This window comes from Dromaius novaehollandiae, chromosome 1, assembly GCF_036370855.1.
Source record: "Dromaius novaehollandiae isolate bDroNov1 chromosome 1, bDroNov1.hap1, whole genome shotgun sequence".
Taxonomy (NCBI): domain Eukaryota; kingdom Metazoa; phylum Chordata; class Aves; order Casuariiformes; family Dromaiidae; genus Dromaius; species Dromaius novaehollandiae.
Window position 1 is genome coordinate 126,231,775 of NC_088098.1, and position 21,810 is coordinate 126,253,584.

A 21,810-nucleotide genomic window follows, 5' to 3' on the forward strand; every position below is an offset into this window, starting at 1 on the left:
AAAAAGAAAGGAGCTTATATTTGCTTATCATGCTGCTTATTCTGTTTTGAATGTACTTGGTTTGGGCTGTACATATAGATCACTTTTTAGGATTTTAATCAGTAGTGCCATACTACAATGTTTTGGTCTATAGAGCTGATAGTATCCTATAAAATAAAACACTTGTTGCTTTTAGATTCTTGGCAGTAAGGGGGAAACTGATATCTGTTCTGAAAACCCCAGAGTGATGTGATTTTAATTTTAATGATTATACAGTGGGATATTGACAAAATCTTAAGAAAATTTAAGCTGTTGCTTTTTTAATCCGAACAAGATGAGAAAAGAGAAATAGTCTTTTAAGGGCATTGTTTTGATCTATTTCCTGAGGATGTTTAAGAAAAATATCACAGAATTGCCAGTATCAAAAAAACAAACACAACTCAGGACCCAAAACTTTTTAAAAAGTGAAACCTATGGATTTTATGTAATGATACCTTATCTACTGGATGGGTTTAGTACTTTGCATTACTTTTTGTGGGTTTTGTGATAAAATATCTAGGTTTGTGACACTGTAGTTATCAGTGTTGTTAACATTTGACTTGCATCAAAATAATGAGCTACAATTCTTTTGAAAATCAGAGGAAATATCTTTGTTTTCTTCTGTACCAATAATTTGTTAAATTTTCCTTAAATATAATGTATTGTATTTAAGTAAGAAAAAATGAACAGATTATTAAGTATTGGTAATCATATTTATGTACTTTTATCTTACTAAAATCAGTAGCTAAATTTGAAGCAAAATATTTCCCATTTAACATTTTTTGTTTGTTTTCATTTTCATTATCATTTAAGTCCCTAGAGATGACTGTAAGAAAATGAGATCCTTGTATTGATACATGCATATGAAATAATCAGAACTTTGTTTTTGTGCTGTAGGTTGCTTGTGGTGGTTGTCACATGCTAGTTTTTGCTGCTCCAAGGCCTAAAGGATCTGAAGAAATACTATTAGAAGATTTGTATGAAAACTGTTTGACCACTACTATCTCTAGAATGAGCGTAGATTCATCCGTAACAAGCACCTTACAACGAACGTTATCAGCACGAATGCGACGTCGAGAGAAGGTAAATTCAGAGCTGTTTAGAGTTGCCATAGTTTTTTGGAAAAGGCAAAATCACTTTTTAAACTAAAATCACAGCACATACCCAGCAGATAAATACCTCTCCTCAAAATACATGTTTAATTTCAATGTGTAAAAAGAAGAAGACATACTTCCCCTGTTGACAAAATTCATGCAGGGAAAAAATAGATATTGGTCCAGTTTTACTTGTTTATGACGTGTGAAAAAGACTCTGTTTGTTTTTGTTTTTAATTCTAAACTATATAGCCTGTTCCTTTGTGTTTTTTAAAATATCTTAGAAATATTTTTAAAAAAATGAGAACCTAACTCTTTTTGGTGGTCCCTCTGAGTCCTTAAATAGATTGAGCTAGTTCATAGTTATCAAAAGAGGGAAGTTTCACAATCAGCTTTAAATGATCCTAAGACCATATAGCTGCTTAAAACAGTAGTTTCTTCTCCTTTATCTTCATCTACACATTCCCTGTGATTTCCTTGAGGCACAGAGATCATCTCACTTACCTGTCTGAAAACTAACTCTACCACAAAAACACAAAAGATGATTTTTTCTTTATTTTGTAAAAAGGTGGTGATGCTGTGGATTTATTATCTCAATGTTTTTTGAGAAACTAGCATTTTTATTTTAAATAAAAATCAAAGCTTTTTTCCCCTTTGTCTATATTTTAAGACTCCATAGGATGATTATTGTGTAGAGACTGCATAAAATATCTCGTCATATACCTCTCCACTTTCTAGGACTATAAGCAAACAAAATGTGCAAGAAATTTTTTTCATAGCATCAATTAGAGGAAAATACCTCTGCTAGGTATGAGAGGTTGCTTATATTTTAATCTTCTCTTCTTGTCCTCAGAATTTTCTCAATCTTTTTTTGTTAATCTTCTAAAGGAGAAATCACCAGAACAGTTTATTCGGATAGTACAAACCCTGCCTCCACTGGGAGAAAACTTTTTAAAATCTTCATTGCATGTGACTAGCAACACTAGCCCACCCTGTTTTTCTGCTGCAAGTCTTCCTAAAGCTAAGCCTATGGAGTTGGACCATGAAACAGGTAAAGTGTCCCTTCATTTTGCTGCTGTTTTCTGAGAATTATGTAGTTCAGCTTTCATCATTCGTAACTGCTCAGTTTGAACATGAAACAAGGTTCCAGTTCAGTCTTACTTCATGAGGCTCTGACAGAATACAGACATAAAAGCTGAAAAATACATGCAAGAAATTGCCTCCAACATCATTTGTTTTGGGAAAAAGTGCTTAAGGGTTTAGAGGAGGGTTGAATGAAAGAAAAAGGACTTATAAATTGTGTAGTTCCTCAAGGGCGTACAAATATGACTTCACAAAAATACTGTAAGATAGATAACCACTTTCTCCATTTTCATAAAGAAAAAGAATTATAAGAAAAAGTGGTTAGGAAACATCTTACAGACTCAGGAAAGCCTACAAGAGACATGGGATAAGAAAGGGGTCTGCTAACTCCAACAAGAGCTTTCTTCTTCCCTTGGAAATGCAAAAGTGCTGTTGATTCTCCATTATCTAAATTAGGATATTCTAGCTAATGCAAAAGCCTGGATAATGATGATATTGATACTGGACTGGACTTTAGCAGACACTCTCTCATGTAGCTCTGTGCTGCATCTGGGTTCCTGGCCATGTGTGATTTCCTGGAAAGAGGAATGCTGAAGAGTGCAGAATGCACAATGTTTCAGTGTCAAGTGAGCTCAAATTGACTGGGCAGACAAACTCAATTTGAAACTAATTAACTCAGCTAGACTTAAGATAATTATTTGTAGAGCTGCTAGCATGTTCATTAGCCTTTCTGGTTCCAGGAAAGCAATGCCGTGAAATTTAAATTGCCTTTAGAGTCTTCTTAGATGTGAAACCTCAAGTTTTATTCCATATGAAGCTGGTGATATACCTGCTGAGCTTGAGGTGGACTTGAAAATGAGGTAGGTACTTTTGTATGTTGCTGCATCAGAGCTAATAAACTCACTGCCCCTCCGGATAATGTGCATTGTAGATAGTAATGACTGCAACTAATAAAGTGTAATTGGTACAATATAATTGAAAAGATTATCCAAAAGGAGCTTTGTCCCCTGGAATATTTATGCGTTGAAAGACTACAGAAATGGTCAGAGATCTACAGTGCACAGAGACTAGCTAGATTGTTGAACTACTTCTAATGTTAAGATAAACTGGTGGAAAGGAAGTGAAATGCTTCTGCTTTGGCCTAGGTTGGGGGAATAAGGAATCTCAGAGCTTCAATCCCATTGCAGTAAAATAGAAATAATCCCCTTACTTTACAAGAGTGGGATGTTCTGTGTGCTATATATCACTTGTTCTTATGGTATTTGTTTACTTTCCCTATTTTATCTTAAAGAGAAGAATCATCAAAAAGATAAACTCAGTGAAGGCTCTGCAGAAGAAGATTCAGATGATGAAAATCACAGAAACCTTGGAGATACAACTGACATCCTAAACATGGTAATATATTCCACTAATGAATCTTATGACTGAATTGTTTTTATACAGGGGAAAAACAAAGCCGCTAAATCATGTTTGAGGTTCTAGTACAGAACTTCTGTCTAGCCCAGAACTTCGTATGTGGCATCAAGAAGTATTGACGTATTGTTAAATGGGCATGTTTCATATCACCATTATCCAATGCTAAAGTTTGTTTTGATTTTCCAAGTAATATTGCAATGTGAGATTGAAGCAGTCCAGTCAGTGCAACCCCTCCCCATGCTTTAGCCCCGGACATCAGGAAGGAAGTTAGAAGGGGCTAGATACCACATCATGATCACTGACCGCCTTCTTCTTGATGATTTCCAATAAGAGAGACAACTGCAAGAAAAGAAGCAGAGCACTGTCTTTTTCTGTTTCCAGCAGAGTTCTTTTCATGCAGGTGGATCGTATTAAAGGAGAGAACAAAATGCAGATATTTTGATTATTTGGTGAGCCTCAAGCAAGTTTCCACATGTTTCTCTAATTTAAAAAATGTCCACCTTACACTTTTTCACCTCTCCAAAACATTGTCTTTTCTTGGCAGGCAGGGTATGTCCTGGGCCTAAACCAATGCAGTGGAAAGAGTGGGGTTTTTTTTCCCTTCAGTGGGATGTAAACAACTCTTCAACTTGCTGTGGGCTCAGCTCAGGATATCTTGTCAGTTATGCTGAATGGATGGCATATTTTACAGGAATTACTACTTTTTGGGGGCAACAGTACTTAATAATTTAACAATCTGGTTGCCTGTGCATACCATTTATTTAACATTTGTAAAATTTTGTCTTAATTTACATAGGGACAAGAAAGAATTGTTTTCAGATATGATGCACAAGGCAGCCTTCATAAATTTACTGAGGCATTTGTTTATAATATATTGCACACTTTATGTGCTAGACTTCTTTCCCCTTTTTTGTGTTTGTTCCCATTGTAAAGCAATTTTAAAACACTTATCAGAATGAAATACTTAGTCAATATGAAAAAGTCTGTGTCAGGCAAACTTATCAAAATGGAAAGAAACATGATTGTTCTTGAATCTGAACAAAAATGTTACAGCATATCTCCTTCAGTTTTTCTGAACTGTGACGTTTATCTTATTGACAAGCTTTTGAGCAGGAAAAGCCTTTAATATCATATTGAAGTTCTAGGGATTCAGAAACCAGAGCTGTCGATGCTCACTGTGTTGGAAGAGAATACAGTGGTTAAACCACAAGCAGTTAACTAACAGCAACAGAGAGCATTATCTTGTCATTTGGAAGATGTGGGAAGAGGTAAACAAAATGTCACTATACTTACCACCTAAAAATGTTCATACCTTGCCTTGCCTTTTACTCTTTTGCTTTATATAGAAGAGATTAAGGCATAAGACCCCAATAAAAATTTCTGCTATTATGCTTCTTTGAACATGCTTTCCCAATGTTGTCAAACTGGATGTTAAGCTGAAGGGTATGATGATAAAGGAGTAAGACACTGTATTTGGACAAAAGTCCACAATGAGTTGGAAGTGGTTCTGGAACATGCCTGTGGGCAGTAAGAGAGGGCAGGGGTTGTCCATGTAGCTTTCAGTTTCTACAGACAGTGTAGATGTTGACATCTATGTTGGTTACCACCGTCTCCCTTTATAAGCAATAAAAGAAATAGTGAAAGTGAAATGGATGAGTTGAATGAGCATACAGATTTTTCTCAAACTGCCTGGGCAATGGTATTAAAATGTTCACATACCTTATAACAATATTCTGTAGTAGAATTGGCCTTTGATTCTGCTGTACTTTGTGCTTCTCACATTTCTCAAAAGCAGTGAGTGTTTTCTAGATAGCCAAATAACACCTCTTATTCGGGTTTTCATTTGCTAATAGTGTTACAATGGAAACACCAATTGTCAATTTAAAACAAGATTTACTGTGATTACACAGTTTCTGACTACATGGTTTCTTAGCCTTTTCCTAGTCTCAACAGCTCTTCACCACCAGATCTTTTGGTCTGGCATTTTCTCAAGAGTCTCCTTCTCAGGAAGCTTGCCAATTCCCTATGTTGGTGATAATTGGAGAATCAAATTGAGTGGTGGGAGATGGTGCTCTGTATTTTTTCCTCTCATTCAAGCCTCCTTTTGCCGCCTCTGCTCAGAGAAGAGCAACTCAGTGGCCATATCAATGAATAGTAAATTTGAAATCAGTAGTTTAACCTCTAGGTCAGGGATTTTAAAAGTGGATTTTTGACCCAGAGGTTCATAGCCAAAACAAAGTGATGTAGTAAGTTCCCATCACATTTAGAAACCTAATTTTTAGACAATCATTCAGCTATCTTCCTTTCTGAATGGGATTGATGAAGATAGACTCACATGAAACTTAGAATGTTATCCTGCAGCTTTTTCTTTGAAATGGTGTGAAGATTTAAGTTACTTCATGGAAACAGTAGCTTATGTTTAATTTAACTAGCAATTTATTGGAAAGCATGTGATTTGAAAAATATTTCAAGGTTCTCCAAAGAAAAAGTATTTCAAAAGTATAGATATGATGTCATCATTATGTAACCCCTCCTTATTAATTATAATTAATGTCTTACTAGACCTCTCATTTTTTGCAGACACATGTGATGAAATTGAATCCCAGTGACCAGTCCTTAAAATTATCACCAATGCAAAAACAAAAGGTACTGTAACTACTTTTCCACATGTATACTCATGCTGATGTTTAAAACATCTATAATTCTTGTATTATCCTTGTTCTTTATTGTTTTGCTGTGAATTTTTAAAAAGCTAAGCAAATTTTATAGACCTCCTGTTGTTCATATTCTCAATATTGATCCATGAGGTAAAACTCTACGTAGCTGACTGAATTCAGAGAGAATTTGTGTGGGGACATAGAAGTCTACATGTCCAGCATAGCTTGAGATGAGAGTGTACAATGGTCCCCCATTTTAAGGAACAGGAGACTATAGTATACAATTTGAAATTTATTCTGGTGACAATATAGTTCTACTCTTTTGCTGATATGAAAATATTTTAATTGACTCTTGGGACACAATATAAGTAAAGGTTTTTTTTACCTTTATTTATTTAGTTACCTTTGTTTATTTACCTTTATGTATTCACCTTCTATTCTATTCCATTCGATTTCTCCTAACATGATCCCCGCATTTCAGTGCTTTGGTATAGTTCATTATTATTTTGTATTTAAAAAATGATTCTGATGAATTTGTTCAATACATGCAAAATTTAAAGCACAAAGACAACAGATTTTTAAGCTTATTGTAAAAAGCATAACACTGAGTGCATCAGAAGAAGGTTTCCCTAGGGAAAAGATGGAGGAAGGTTTAAGAGAGCCATAGTTCTTTCCTTCTGTTAGCACTGCCTCACACACTGCATGTGCTGCGGCTTATGGGATGCGACAGTGGCTGCATAGTTCTTCTCCCATTCACACTGAGTGCTTCGACTGTGAAAAAGGAGTAGTACCTTTACTACAAACAGAATTTTCATTTTTCTAATACATGCACTTTTAAACTCATTTCATTAGGAATATTCCACCTTTTGTGCCACCTTTTAGTTCCATCACAGAAATTGTTTCCTTTCTTGTTCGGATGTTTGTATAATCTTTTTCTTCTGCTGTCATTTAAGTTGTCCTTAATGTTTTCCTTCTTTTTTTTTTAATTTTCTGCTTCTCATGTGGAATAGAAGAACAATAAAAATGTGAAACCGAGAAAAGATGGTAAAGGTGGGATGAAAAACGCTGATTCTAATTTCATGCTGGAGGGTTCAAAATTAGATTCTGTTTCTTTAGAAAAGCAGTCTTCACTTTCAGAGTCACTGGGACAATATGTAGACTTAGAAAAAAGTAGTGCCTTTGTAGGGAAGCCTATCACTGACAAAAAAAACATGAAAGGTAAATATGAGCAGGCACAAAGTTTTGGTACTTTGAAAAGTGGTTTTCGACAAATTGTTAGGGACAAATGCAAACTAGTGAAAAGTAAAAAAGAATATTCAGAAAATCCTGAATCTGTCAAACAGGAAATAACTTATGATCTTTCCAGTGAAAAACAAATTCTGACTGAAAAAACAAATTCTTCCAATAAAAAGTCAAAATTTGTTAAATCTAAGCAATCCTTGAAAACAGACCTACTTCCTTCTGCATGCAGTGATCAGCCCCAGACTCGTTCATTAGTTGTACAAAAATACAATCTTGTTAAAAAGCAAGGAAGTAAAGAAGCAGTAGAACGTGAAAACAAAACAAAGGGTGGAATCGAAAAAGCTGATAAATATGAAAGAATATCTGTCAGAGAGGAAGAAAGTAATGATGAACAGAGGGAATTTAAAAAAAAGGATCAATTTTTGAAACAAATAGCTGAAACTACATCATCATCTTCAAGTGAGGAAAGCAGTAATGAACTTGCAAAATACATGCTTAAGAGTAGGGGGAAAAAAGAGGACTACTGTGAGGGCAAGGATACACAGAAGGCAACAAAAGCAATGGAAAATGTGAAAGATTTGGAAGTACAAGAAGAAGATAGTGAGACTGAAGAGAAAAAAGTTACAAATAATGAAAAAGAATATGTAGAAGAGACTGATATAAAAGGTATGAATGAGGAAGAAACAAACTCTGAAGCTAAATCTGATGAAGGCAGACAGGTAGAAGTTAAGAACGAAGTGGAATCCATTCAAGGGCAAGAGAGTGAAGACAGTGAAAAGGCTGAAAGCGAAAAAGAAAAACTGGATGAAAAAATTGACAGTGAAGTTGAACTAGGGGAGGAAGAAGAAGAGAGTGAGGTTAAAAGAGATAGAGACATTTCAGAAGAAAGAGATGCAGATGCAAAGGAAAAAGATAGTCAGGAAGAAAATGAAAGAGATGAATCACAGGTTGAAAGAGACAGTGAGAATGAGGATGCAGAAGAGGCAGAAGAGACTCATCAAGAAGGATATGGCAAAGAGCAAGGAGATCAGGAAGGCAGATTTATAGAGGAAGAAGAAATACTGAGTGAGGGAGAAGAGGATATTGAGGAGGAGGAGTATGCAGAAGAGGAACAAATGGAAAAAGAAAAGGAGGAACAGGTTAAAAGTGAAGGAAGGGACCAGAGTGAGGAGGGAAGAGAAGACAGAGAGAGGGAGGAAGAAGAAGAGGCAGAAGCAGAGCATGAGGGAGAAGATGAGAAGGAAAATGAAGAAGAAAGGGAAGAAAGAGAGGATGAAGGAGACAAAGAGGGTGAAGAGGAAGAGTCAGAGGAAGCATTGGCAGGGAGGGAGGAAGAAGAGGTATCAGAAGAGGAACAGGAAGAGGAAGATGCAAATGAAACAAAAGAGGAGGTGCAGAAGGATAGAATGGAAGAGGAAGGAGAGGAAGATGGGGAGGATGAAGTGGAAGGAGAAGAGGAGGAGGAGGAAGAGGAAGGAATAGAGGTAGAAACAGAAGGGGTGGAGGGGGAAGAAGAAGATGAAAACAGGGATGAAGAGAAGGGGGAAAATGAAGAAGGAAAAGAGGGAGAAGAAGAAGAAGAGGGAGAAGGGGAGGAAGCAGAAGGAGAAGAGGAAGTGGAGGAAGAAGGGGAAGAGGGAGAGGAGGAGGAAGAAGGGGAAGAGGGGGAGGAGGAAGAAGAAGGGGAAGAGGGGGAGGAGGAGGAAGAAGGGGAAGAGGGGGAGGAGGAAGAAGAAGAGGAAGAGGAAGGAGAAGGAGAGGAAAAGGAAGAGGAGGAAGAAGGGGAGGAGAAGGGAAAAACAAAACATAAAAAAAAGGTTGATAGTAATAAGCTTCCACAAAAGAAAAACAAAAACAGCAGGAAGCCAGAGAAGACAGAAAGTACTGCTGTACCAAACAGCTCTAAACAAAAAATGAAGTCCAAACACTGTGTAGCAAATGGATTACATACTTCAGAGCAATTTTGGAACAGTGTGTTACCTCATTATTTAACACTGAAGTAGCATAGACTACTGGAGATGCATTTTAAGCCTTTTCAGGGTGCTTTAGAACTATTTTAGATTGATTTTTATTACTTGAAAAATTATTTTAAAATGTAGTCAAAATATATTATTATGCACATGCTTTAAGTGCCAATTTCTTGAAAAGGACTGGAGAAAATATTTGGATTTGGTAGCTTGTATGAGATAAAAATGATATAAAATGTTGATACAGTCATTTATACAGCCATCTTTGTCATATACAACACTGTTACAGATTTAGAAATAACTGCTGAGGTAAAACATGTTTGCCTCTAATTAAATTATAATTTCATGCTGACAGCATAAACTATGCATTGTAACAGTGTAATCTTCTTTGCCTTTGAATCAAATTTCTTAAGGGAATACATCAGTTTTGGTTATAGTATAACTAACTTGTTAATGTGTCTCATATGAAAGGAGTATCAGTAATCATGAAAAATACATATTTTTAAAATTTGGTATCACTCCATATTCTTTCCATCCACTTTTGCACTGTTCATATGTAAGATAAGATGTTTGTTTGAGTATTCAGCATAAATTAAAGAAAGGACAAGTTGCCAAATTTACATGGATCAGTAGATAGGAGGTAAATGTAAATGTAGGCATTGGTTAATTGGGGTTTGGGCTTTTTTGAAGGCCTTGAGGTAAGCTACTTATTTTAGTGTCAGCACATAATTATGTGCAAAAAAGATGAACACATCTCTCAGAATCTGGGCTAGATTGCATTATAGTCAGAATCCACTTAGTGATAATTTTTGACTATCACATTTGATGCTTAGACATAACTAATTTAAGAGCTTAAAATATACACCAATAAAGTATTATTTACTTGTGTATACTCTGCAATACAGAAGAGATTCAGTATCTGCCCACGAAAGACTGTTACATGCATCTTTCTTTAGTCATCTATCTCTAAGGCTGCCGAGGAGGGGAGTATATTTTGTTGCAGTGTGAAGTATATGTGTGTTTTTGGGATCAGAGCCTAAGATTCTCCTCATGGGAGGAGATTGGTGTCTTTTCTTCCTAAAAGTCACATCAATGATCTCCAGAAAGAAGATAATGTAGTAAACCAAGGAGCTAAATGGACTAGAAGAGAAACTGGCATGAAAGTCTAAACTCTTTTTGAAAAAGAGTGTGTTAATATTTCTGTTTCCTTAAAATATATAAAAATTGAAATTATTTTCTTAATAGAAACAAATCTTGCAAATTGTTTTTAATATGAATTTGTGACTTTTTAAGATACTGCATTACTGCTATAGTGGTTGAACTGACAAAAGAAGGGATATGGACTCTTGTCATTCATCATTATTATTTTAATACTGTGCTAATGGGTGGTCTAAGAAAATTTCTCAAACAGATCTCAGTATCGGCATTCTCTGGAAAAATAATTATTTAAATCCTATTTGAAAATGACGACAAGAGAAGAAAGAAATCAAAATGAGTAAATGCCACTCAATAAAAATGTTAATAGAATCAAAACATATGTTGAGATTATGAAACATTTTTAAATGTTGTTTTGTAAGATCCTGACATTAAAATAGCTTTGACAAAATGTCTCCAGAATTTATTTTCTAGAAAGGCGGCAGTAGATCAGTAGTTTACCAGTAGATTCTAGTCCAACTCAACCCTTCCTTTCTCAGTCACCGCTTCCATTCACCACATTTGAAAGGTAAGATCACTTCCAGTCACATGCTATATGGCATAACTTTAATGAATTTAGTTAGTCTAGTGACTAGTGACTAGTATTTTGTCCCCGGGAAATTAGTTTCAGGCTTTGCATTGTTCTGGAACACATTATCTTGACATCAGCATGTGTAAATCTTTGGAAAAGGGTAAGTATCCTGATATTCTGAGAGTGCAGAATATTTTAACAGTTAAATGCACTTTGTGAGAAAACAGCTCTCTCTAATAATGGAGTCCCTATTTCTTTTGTAAAAGTACTGCTTTATCACAGGACTGCTATGTCAATATTTACTTTTGAAACTAAGTGGAGCTAAGCTGTGTTGTCTTACCTTTCTTAGGAAAGATTAGGATGTTACTGTGATTAAACTTAGAGTAATTTTGAAGGGTATTTTTGTAGGCCTGAAACTGTGTTTCTTGGATATGACATCTTAATTAATTGTGATTCTTTTCAGTCTTGGAAGAAAACTGTGCTGTAATTCTAGTACAAAAAGATCTATTATTTCTTATTAAAAAATTTTGAGAGAGAGAGGGAAGGAAAAAGTGAAGGCACTGTGAAGCCAGTGATCTCAAGTTGCACACAGGAATGCCTCTTCATTTATTGCTTTTAATCTAAAACCTTAGGTAAACAGGGACCATTTGCTGTTTCTGTCATACCTTGCACCAATAGCATAAGGTTTCCCAAGAGAGTAACGAAGCTAAGTTATGGGCAACTCCTGTACTTTATTCTGTCTGGATAAGCATTCATTCAAGTGAGAACTGATTTTATTTTGCTTTGTGAATCATTCCTGTGGCAGGGGAAAGGCAGAGCATTGCTGCAGCGCTTCTAAGGGTTTTGCACAGAGTCGTTACATAAATTGTGCACTGTGCCAATGTTTCTGGGCTTTTGGGGGACTTCAGAACTCCATTAGCATAACTAGAGTGGAATTTTATTGAGTTTGACTCATATTGGTTTATAAGGTTAGGTACTTGTGATTTTATGGAAATTCAGAATGGACTTGATATTTATTATGGGATACAAAAAGATTTATGTGCAGTACTTAAGCAACATGGCAGAAGTACTCCTGCACTCATTTTTAGTAGAGAAAAAATCCTGCAATGGGGCAAGAAAACAACAGATACAGTGTTCAGACCAAATGTCTATCTGGACCAATATCTTGTTTCTACCAGTGGTTACTAGTGAACGCCTGGCAAAAAATACAAGAATAGAGCAAACCTGTAGCAATAGTTCTGTGCAATTTCTCAGTCTTCAATAATATGTGAATCAGAAGATATATCTGTGGTATTTATAGCCATTTTCCTTCCATGAACTTGTTTCAATCACTTTTTGAACCCATGGAAGTGTTTGGCATCTGAAACATATTTTGGCAAACAGTCTTACCTTACATCTTGTTTGAAGAAGTAACTTTTTTTTTATCGTGAATCTGTCCTTTGTTAGTTTCATTTGATGCCTCCATATTCTGGTATTAGAAGAGAAAAAGAACTCAGTTGTCACAGGGAAAAACTGCCCAACTCATGTGGTTTAAATCAAACCAGGATTGAAGTGGTTTATTGATTTATTAATAAGAATTAACTGGGATTCAATGAGCTACACATTCAACAGCAATTTTGGCAATAAAGCAGATAATAACAATACTAGAAACTTACACAATGTTAATGAACATCTACAAATGTGTGAGCACCCTTCCACAGCTGATCCCAGAAGTACTAATCCCCACATCACAGACTCATACATTCACACCCATACTTGCAGATAATTACATATACACATACCCTTTCTCCCATGAAGTCCTAGGGGTGCAGGTCTGTTATTTGCACACCCCTCCTGTGAGAGAGGAGAGTGCTCTAGGTTTATGTATACCCAGGCTGCTCCCTTTAATCTGCTAATCCATGTGCTGGTGAAAAAGCACCCCATGACTTCATGAACACACACACAAGGTGTGGGTCCCTTACTTGTTGCACCCCATACTGTTAGTCTACTAGTTGAAACACAGGCATCCGGCAGGGAGGCTGCTCTGTCAGGCCGAGATGGAAGTGACAATGCCGGCCAGGCAACTTCTGGCAATCTCAAACCCAGTTTTGACTGCTGCGCTGTTCCCACTTCTCCCCACTACTGTCACAAATTTTCAGGCTTTTATACTTCTTTTCAAGCTGACTCCCTGATTTAGTATACTTTGTCATTCGTAGTTTCCTTTTTAGGTTTCTCAATTTTGGGGCAAAAGACCTCTAAAGTTTTTGGTGTTCAGCTGGAACACACTATACTCACAATCCTGTCTGACCAGCTATTGTTATCCAGGCTACATTACCAGGGTGCAAAGTGTGCCATGCAGATTTCCCCACAGTGATTTTGAAGACCTATTTCCCACAGTCCTCCTTTTTATTGCCAAAGATTCATCAGACAAAAGCTGGTCCCTATTTCCAATAATCCTTGAGGCTCTTCTTACAGCAGCCTTTTTATGATGGATGATCAGAAGCTGGTTAGTATTCTAAACACAGGTGCATCATGGATTTATACAGCAGCATAGTGATATTCTATATTTTGTTTTCTTATTCCTTTCTTAATAATTTTCTGTTCACTTACTTGACCCCTACTGATCCATAAAATCACCATAGAATACTCAGCTGTAATGTCAAGATACTGTTTTCCAGTGGTACTAACACTTCAAGGTCCACCACTGTGTATGTGAAGTAAGGGTTGTGGATTATTTTACATTTATCCACATTGAATTTTTTCACCCAGCTGTTGTCTTTACCACCTTGAATAACAGCAAGCCCCGTGACATTATTGTTCACTTCTTTTCCAGATCACTTTAGAATATGTTCAATAGGATAACTCTTCTCTCATACTTGCAGAATTTCAGCAGTTAATGTTTGTCATCTTGTTATCTGAAAATATCAACTTGTTTATTGAAATAATAGTTGTCTTTGCATAATTGTTGCTGAATGACAAAAATGTCTTTCTCCAAACTACAGAAGATGTCTGGTTTTGATTTGATATTTTTTCCTTCTGGTTTCTTATCTGGGTAGGTACATTTTTATTCTTACTATTAGAAGGGGGCCTTTAGGAATCATGCACAAAAGGACATTTAGTTTTTGTTTACATGTTTTTAGTTTTTTCTCTCTAGCTTCTGTTAGCTAAAAGGTAACTTTTACCTCACTTTGATCATACATAATACTGTATTCCTAATCTTAACTCTTGTATAGCAAACAATATTTTATTTTTCTTAGTTGAATTTGTCGTGTGAATCTAGTCATTCAGCAAAAGCATTGTCAAATACTCTTTTTGATACAAAAGAGAGATTAAAGGCAGGGTGTCTTACTGATGCAGTCTGACTTTTTTCTTAGTGCATATTATATGGGCAAGTCACCTGGATGCTCATTTCTATTGTAAAGAAACTAAAGTGTATACTACAATACTAAGGTCCATGCTCCAATCTTTTTCTGGTTTTGTTTTACTGAGAAGTCTGTAAGTTTCTGTCTACTATTAAAACATCAGACAACTTCTCCGTAAGTGGCATTTCAACAAAAAACATCAAAGCCTCTATTCAAGAAAAGCTGCATTAGGCTTTGGCCAAGTGTTGATGCAATCACTTAAATCTGCACTCATTCTGAGTTGTTTTTGTTGAGGCCTAATGATGTTGAGATCTTACAAAATTTTCAATCTCTGTAACTTTATCTGTGAAATGAGACCTTTAAGAGCCATGCTGCTATGAGAAATCTCAGAAATACTGTGGTTATATGAACCAGAAGAAGCTATGATGATGTGCTAGTTTGGGCACATTTGAAAATTTGCCAGGAATCTAGTTCTTCTGTTTCAGTGGAGTGTCAGCTCTAGCAGCTAGCCCTAGCCTTTAGTGGTCCACATGGTCATTATATGGACCTAGTCATTATAAATCTTTTTCCCCCTGTTAATTCACAGTGCATAGATGAAGATACTGAGATAAAATGAAATATACAATATCAATACAATATAAGGCTGGATTTGTGAACTGTGACCTCACCTGAACTTCTGTGTATTTTTTTTAGTTTTAAAATGAGTATTATGGAAAAACATCCTGATATTTGTTACCACAAGAAATGCAGCACAGAGTTTATCCAGCATCTACTGAAGTCAGTAGCAACATTTACATCGATCTCATTGCTTGCAAAATCAAGCTCAGAAATAAGAAAATCTGACAAAAGAATATGATCAGATCTGTAGATTGCAATACACTTCATAGTAGCTTGCATAAAAGAGCAAATTCTCAGCTCATTTCTAAATGTGCAATGCAAATATATGGCAGCATTTAGTACTGTAGCATTCTATGAGCAGCTGAGCCAATATTTTGCTTGCAAAACTGGCAAACACATAGTTTCATCCTCAGTTAAGTTCTGAGAGTGTTCTTGATCTGAAGTCACTTACTGAGTTTGTTTATACACTTTTTCGTATGTTTTAATGGGCAGACAGAGAGATTTACATTTGCATATTGAAGTTATTTTGGTGAGATATCTTTGGCTTCAGAAAATTGCAGTGCTGAGAGCTACAGAGGCTTCATTTTTCTATTGCAAAAATACAAAACAAGTACACTTAATCACTGTCTTTTGTAAGGATTTGTGACAGTACCCATTGCTTCTTTGCCTGGCAACTTCATGCTAATTTAAATAAATATTAACAGAATTATTTCAAAGTAAAACTCAAAAACCCATACTTATTAACATTGTTATTATTGGAGTCTTGAACTGTCAAGTATACTGAGATTTACCCTTCTGGCTTTCATAAATGTCCCAGCATTGGGCCAGTCATGAAAGACATTTCAGACATGACTCTTTGCTCTGTCTGTCATTGCATGATAGGTGGGTTGCAAGGCAATCTGCTGGATTGTCCCAAGTTTAATGTTCCAGATTTAGACCTTTATAATTTGTAATGAGTGCCCCACCTTTCACCCAGAATTGCATATGTAGTTTGTGTGAAATGTAAAGTATTTGTGCTTCCATATTGAGAGTGTGACTGATAGCTGTAGGTGCTAAACAAAGGTAGTTGTAAGCACAATTTTACAGTAAAGAAAGCCTTTATCTGCACCTACACCTGAAAGGATATAGAGCAAAGTAGTACTGAAGTATTTCTCACCTCTTGTGTACCAATAAATAATAATAAAATAAAAGAGACTGTGCTGTGCTCTTGAACTGGAAACTCAGCAATAGCCATCAATCTAGCATGAGTTTGGGACTGGGAGCCACGCTGACAGAGGCTGGTTTTCTTACAGGAGGCTTAAAATATTTACTTTCATTTTATCCAGCATTTAGCCAAGGCACAGAACACTTCTCTCAATTAGAAACACAGCAGCAGAATTACTGCAAAATTTAAACTCTCTTATAAGGCACTTCTTTGTTACCTTGGGGTGGGGGGGAGAGGAAAACAAAGCAAAACGGAATGTGTCCTGTATAGAGAGAACAGAAAGAAGATGAGATATATTTTAAATCAGACCATCAAATAGCTGGGATAGAACTTTCAAAAGTACCAGCATGACTTGGGAGAAAATTGCATGTGGAAGTTGATAGGACTTGTGTTACTGTGTTCGGTGTGCCTTGAAAAATCTACCCATGCACAAAAAGCTACAAAATGAGAATGGGTTTAAAGATTGTTGGTGGTTTGTACAGAAATTGCCATTTTTGCATCAGTGTATTTTCAAGCTGCAAATCTCTCCTGAGTCTTGGAGACTGTGGAGATTTCAGTAGTGACCCATGGGGTATCCATTTCAAGATTATATGGAGAACAGGGAATTGTGAAGAACCTTCCTGTGTGCTGTGAAGTTGTGAAAATTTGCCTTGACCATATTTTTATATAAGCACTGAATAGTAATTAGCATGACTAAAGTAGGATTTCAACAGAAAGGATTGTATCTTGGAGAGTCTTGTAGTACTCAGAGCTATGTGCCACAATAAAAACAGAAAGTAGTGACTGTTGTCATTCACTTGGAAATGAGTGTGAGCTGCATGACAAGCTCCAGATATTAAAACTTCCTTCTATAAGAATTTGGAAAAAAGTGCACAAACTGCATCCAACTGCAGACTAATATTCCCAAGTTAGTTTTCCTCCGTGTCTGTTAGCATTAAGAATTCATTTTGTATGCAGCATAATATCTTCCAGAGACACACTAAGGTTTCAAGATGATATCAACATATTCTGATTTGGAGTTGGTCATTATATTTCAGCTGTTTTGCTTAAGTACCCAGGAGTTATTTTGGTATGCCATTTCCAAATGCTTGAAGATTAAAAGGTGTTTATGTTACTATGTAAAGTAGTTCATAAGAGATTATATTTGATGTAAATAGTCTTCAGCTTGTTTTGTGATGCTTCACAAAACACTTTAAAAATACTTTCTAGTTCTGTAGGGTTTTTTTTTCTTTTTACCTTGGAAATTAACATTATCTATTCATTCTTAAAGGAAAGCAGACTTTCTGGGAGAAGATACAATTTTGCGTATGAAAGCCATAGTGCATCTGAGCTGTTTCAGATGTTGATTTATCTTGGGTATAAATAATAAAAACCTTTCTGGTTTGCTAGAGAAAGAGTATCCTTTAAGTATCTTAAATTGTTTTGTGGTGAAACACATTAAGTTGAAATCTAAAACAAACCTGAACGTACAAATACTGTCTATTCTTAAAATGTAGTTTTGTAATACAATTTTATACATTGTTAAGTAGCTGTTTAAACTCAAACAAGAATTCTGAGGCATATCCTTCTTTAGGTACACATACAGCAATGCACTGGAAAGCCAAAGAATAATTACAGCAAAGCCAACTGAAATCATCTTCAAGATAAGGGCACCAAAAAGGATTGTCTAGCACTGTGTACTAAATATAACTGTACTCTCTGATTGACACCCCAAATCTTGATTAGTTAGTGGAATCAGGTTAATTCTCTTAATGCAAAGCATGTGTACTGCCAGCCTGTGACAAAAGTGCAGACAGATCTGTGAAGCTTATAGGTCCTCATGTCTGGCTTTCAGTAAACAAAACATTTTGCTTAGTAAAGTACTGGCATAGAGACTATGGAACATAACCATGAAAAATGAGTCTTTCAATCAGTTTCTACTTCTCTGTGTTTAACTATATTATTTACAGCTATTTTTTCACTATTTTATTCCAGCTATCTCAAAGTGACAGCATCCTGCTGGATTACACAATTGTAGTAACACAAGTACTGTTGTGGTAATTAGTCATCAAGTATTCATGGTAATCAGTGAATCACTATGTGGGCAGCTACTACTTTGAAACATTTTCTGCCATCATTATTAACAAGAGGACATACCTATCTTTAAAGATCAATTTTTGCTTGACAGGTAGCTACAGAAACTGATGCCTGACGTGAAAATTACTTTCAATTGCTTGAATCTTTGCACAGTGTGCATTAAATTATGAGTTCAGCATTTCATTAGTACACCAGGATACTTACATGACAGCAGGAAAGCTGAAAAGTGTTTCAAGCCTACAGCATTAAGGGACTGACAAGTATCAGATAACCCATGATGAGTGCTCTTGATATAGAATTATACAATTAGCAAAGCAATATAACCTAATAGAATTACTAGAAGTGTGATAAAATCCTGTGTCTCAGCTCTGTCACTGTCTTGTGTCCAGGAAGTTGTCCCTGAAGGCAATCATTCATCACATAAACACAAATTAATTGACAAAAAATTTTTAAGCCACAGTTTTAGACCAGTTCTCAAAGATGGTGACCTGACCCAATAGTTGACTTAAGTGGTTCCATAATTTTTGTTTCTGTTTGTTTTCCATCACTGAGCACTAGTGAGACATCATTAAATGGTGTACTCTTCATAACTTGAATGATGTTTGCACACAACCAACATTAGCAAAACTTCAAAAGTACCAAGAATACTTAAGAGCCTGAGTTTCACTGAAAGCTACTTTTAAAAATGGATCCTTAGTCTAACTGCTTTTTACTATCTTGTGTATGTTTATATGTTTTTATGCTGTCTTATTGTCAGCCTAGACTGGAAGCCTGAAGGTCTGAACTTGTAAGGCTTATTTCTATGCAGTCACAGACTGATTCCCTTTACCGAGATGTTCCCAGCTATTGCAGTTGGCCTCTAAGTTTTCTAGACTTTATTGTAGCACCATCAGTATATTGCAGTCAAATCTGATTTTTTTCTGAGCTGACTGCTATAAAACACAGGAATGCGCCTGACATTTTTGTAGTCTAATATAGGACAGTGTATCTTAATGAGGTATTTCAAACAGTTTCCACAGAAAATGGAGGGAGGCAGCAGGGGATGACAGTATTGAGAACATGTGGCAACATAAACTACTGTATATGCTATATTATATACTGTAAACATACTATAGTATGCACATGATCAGCAGGCTTCAGGTCTCTCTCTGCATTAATTTTATAGTGAAATAAAATGAATAACAATTTTTGTTTATTTTATTCACAGATGTTAACTTTTAGACAAAGTTTGTCGGTTGACCCTACTTTTTACTGAAAATTCCTTTGAATGCATTCAATTGAGCTTTTCTCTTTGTCTCCATGAAAATATATAAGGAGAGTCTAGTTTAGCATGTTGACTGGCTTACTGCTTGTAACTGAAAGAATAAGCTTTTAAATCTCATCTGAGTACTTATGTCTTTGAATTTTGTCAGCCAACAAACTAAATTAGGAGTTTTGTAAGGCAGTATTTCAGGTCACTTCTCATTAGAGAACTTGATGTCATGACAAGATCAACATCAACCAAATTTTACATGCCTATCCATCCGTATTGATCAACCCACAAAAGGTAAACAGGGATTTTTTTTTCTCCCACCTATGTGTAAAGTCATGGTTAATATTGTTATTTAAAATGCTGTATTAGTAAAGTGTTAACAATGCATTTTCCCAGCATAGAAAAATCAAGATGGGCATTGACATGCAGTAGTATTTTGGGGAACGAAATGATAGCTAGTGGATAATTCCTCTAGCTATTCCTCTTCAGTCCTGCATCTACAAAGAAGGATGGTATGTACTAGTTGTCTGCAAAGGGAGCATTGTTCACTCCCATATAGGGGCACTGTGTGCTGCAGCCTGAGCTGATACATTGTCTTGTACTTCATAGTGAAAATCCTACTAGGTATGTATTCTGTTAAGTTGTTGAGGAGTGTTAGAGAGCCATGAGATGCTTTGGGGCATCTAAAGGTAGGGGGCTGGACAAGTAATGGGAGGAATCAGTTCCTTGCATGATTAAAAACTCGACTAAGCAATTGCTAATTTATGGCTGCTTGGCAAAAGAAGGCCAAGGAAGAAGCGCATAGCTAACTGCTTCATTCTCAGCTCTCTTTGATAATCTTCTCTGTGGGTTATTAACAGTCTCTAGGGCAACTTGAAACAGAAATATCTTTTCTGTAAATGCAGAACTTCCCAGAACTCTCAATTTCTGAGTAGTACACATCGTAATTACAGATTTCTTTTCATCACTGGGTTTTCACAAGATTTTAAAAAGATCTGCAACTAAATATGTTTCCTTGGTTGTTTTGAGATTTTTTTTCCTAAAAACATAAATTGGTGATAGCAAACAAAAAATATTTTGACTTCTTGAGGAGGCTTGGAATGACACCATCAGTCTTCCCTTCTGAAATGGTAGCTATGGACAGCCAGCCCACAAGATCTCAGTTCCTAGCAAGTATGCAGGAGGGATTCACAGTGAAGCAGTTCAGGCCATATAGAGAAACATGGTCCCACTTGTCATTTGGACAAGGTCTACAGTGAGACATGTCAGCAAGCTTCAGTGAGATTGTCTGTCAGCCAGAGCGTGACACCAGGTCAGACTTAAAGGCATGGAACAGAGTGTAACTTTTTTTCTCTTCTGTAAGCATGAGACTACATTTTTACAGAACATTCCGTAAAGAAACTTTTCTTTCCTGAATTCTTTCTTACTCTTACTGAATTCTTTTCTTATTAACCTGCCTGAAAAAAAGCCTGCTGCAGCCATTTTAGCACAAGACACTGTCATGCCCACTGAGGCAATACTTTTACCAAAACTTTAGGCAAATAAGGTCAGTGGTCCCCTAAATCTTAGGTACAGCATATTTAGCCTTAAGAATGTCTTGTTATGAAGGCCTAGGTTCACAGGGAAATCAGTGTAAGTGCATGTGAAAATTAAACAAACAAAAACAGTTATACAAGATCTATATGGTCAGTTAAGTCTGCAAAGACATCTTCTCAGGACTGATGTTTCATGATTTATACATCCAAATTTTTAAAGGCTGTTTCATAGTACCAACAACTTTTCTGTTCTTGAAGAAACTGGAATCTCAGGCTAAAATGAAAACCTTTTCAAATATTTTACTTCTCTCTTCTTTATTACTGTTGACTTCATGTGTGTGACTTTGGACAAGTCAGCCCCTCTGTGTCTCCATTTTAGAAGAGGTACTATTGAAGATATTCTTACAACATTATCTTTCTATGATTATGGCATATGAAATGGAATATGAAAATAAATGTCCTAAAACATGATCAGGAAGAATAATGCAGAGATTGCTCTGGGTTAAATGTTTGTTTTAATTAGTAGAGGTTATTCTTAATGGCCAGATGATTCATCTTTTCAAATAAAAAGGATACTTGTA

At 36.0% G+C, this 21,810-nt stretch overlaps 1 protein-coding gene across 4 annotated transcripts in view; it reads left to right on the forward strand.

Moving 5' to 3' along the window:
- RPGR (retinitis pigmentosa GTPase regulator) overlaps window positions 1-21,810 on the forward strand; it is a 67,430-nt gene that overhangs the window by 35,022 nt on the left and 10,598 nt on the right. For 2 of the 4 annotated variants that reach the window (XM_064497662.1, XM_064497665.1), the window contains 5 exons: window positions 916-1,101; window positions 2,001-2,163; window positions 3,487-3,590; window positions 6,192-6,257; window positions 7,279-9,746. In XM_064497662.1, the coding sequence (XP_064353732.1) occupies window positions 916-1,101; window positions 2,001-2,163; window positions 3,487-3,590; window positions 6,192-6,257; window positions 7,279-9,513 (2,754 nt within the window). In that variant the 3' untranslated portion in view covers window positions 9,514-9,746. Of the gene's footprint in view, window positions 1-915; window positions 1,102-2,000; window positions 2,164-3,486; window positions 3,591-6,191; window positions 6,258-7,278; window positions 9,747-21,810 lie in introns of those variants that run through there. The other 2 variants (XM_064497675.1, XM_026104110.2) reach the window with 1 other exon arrangement.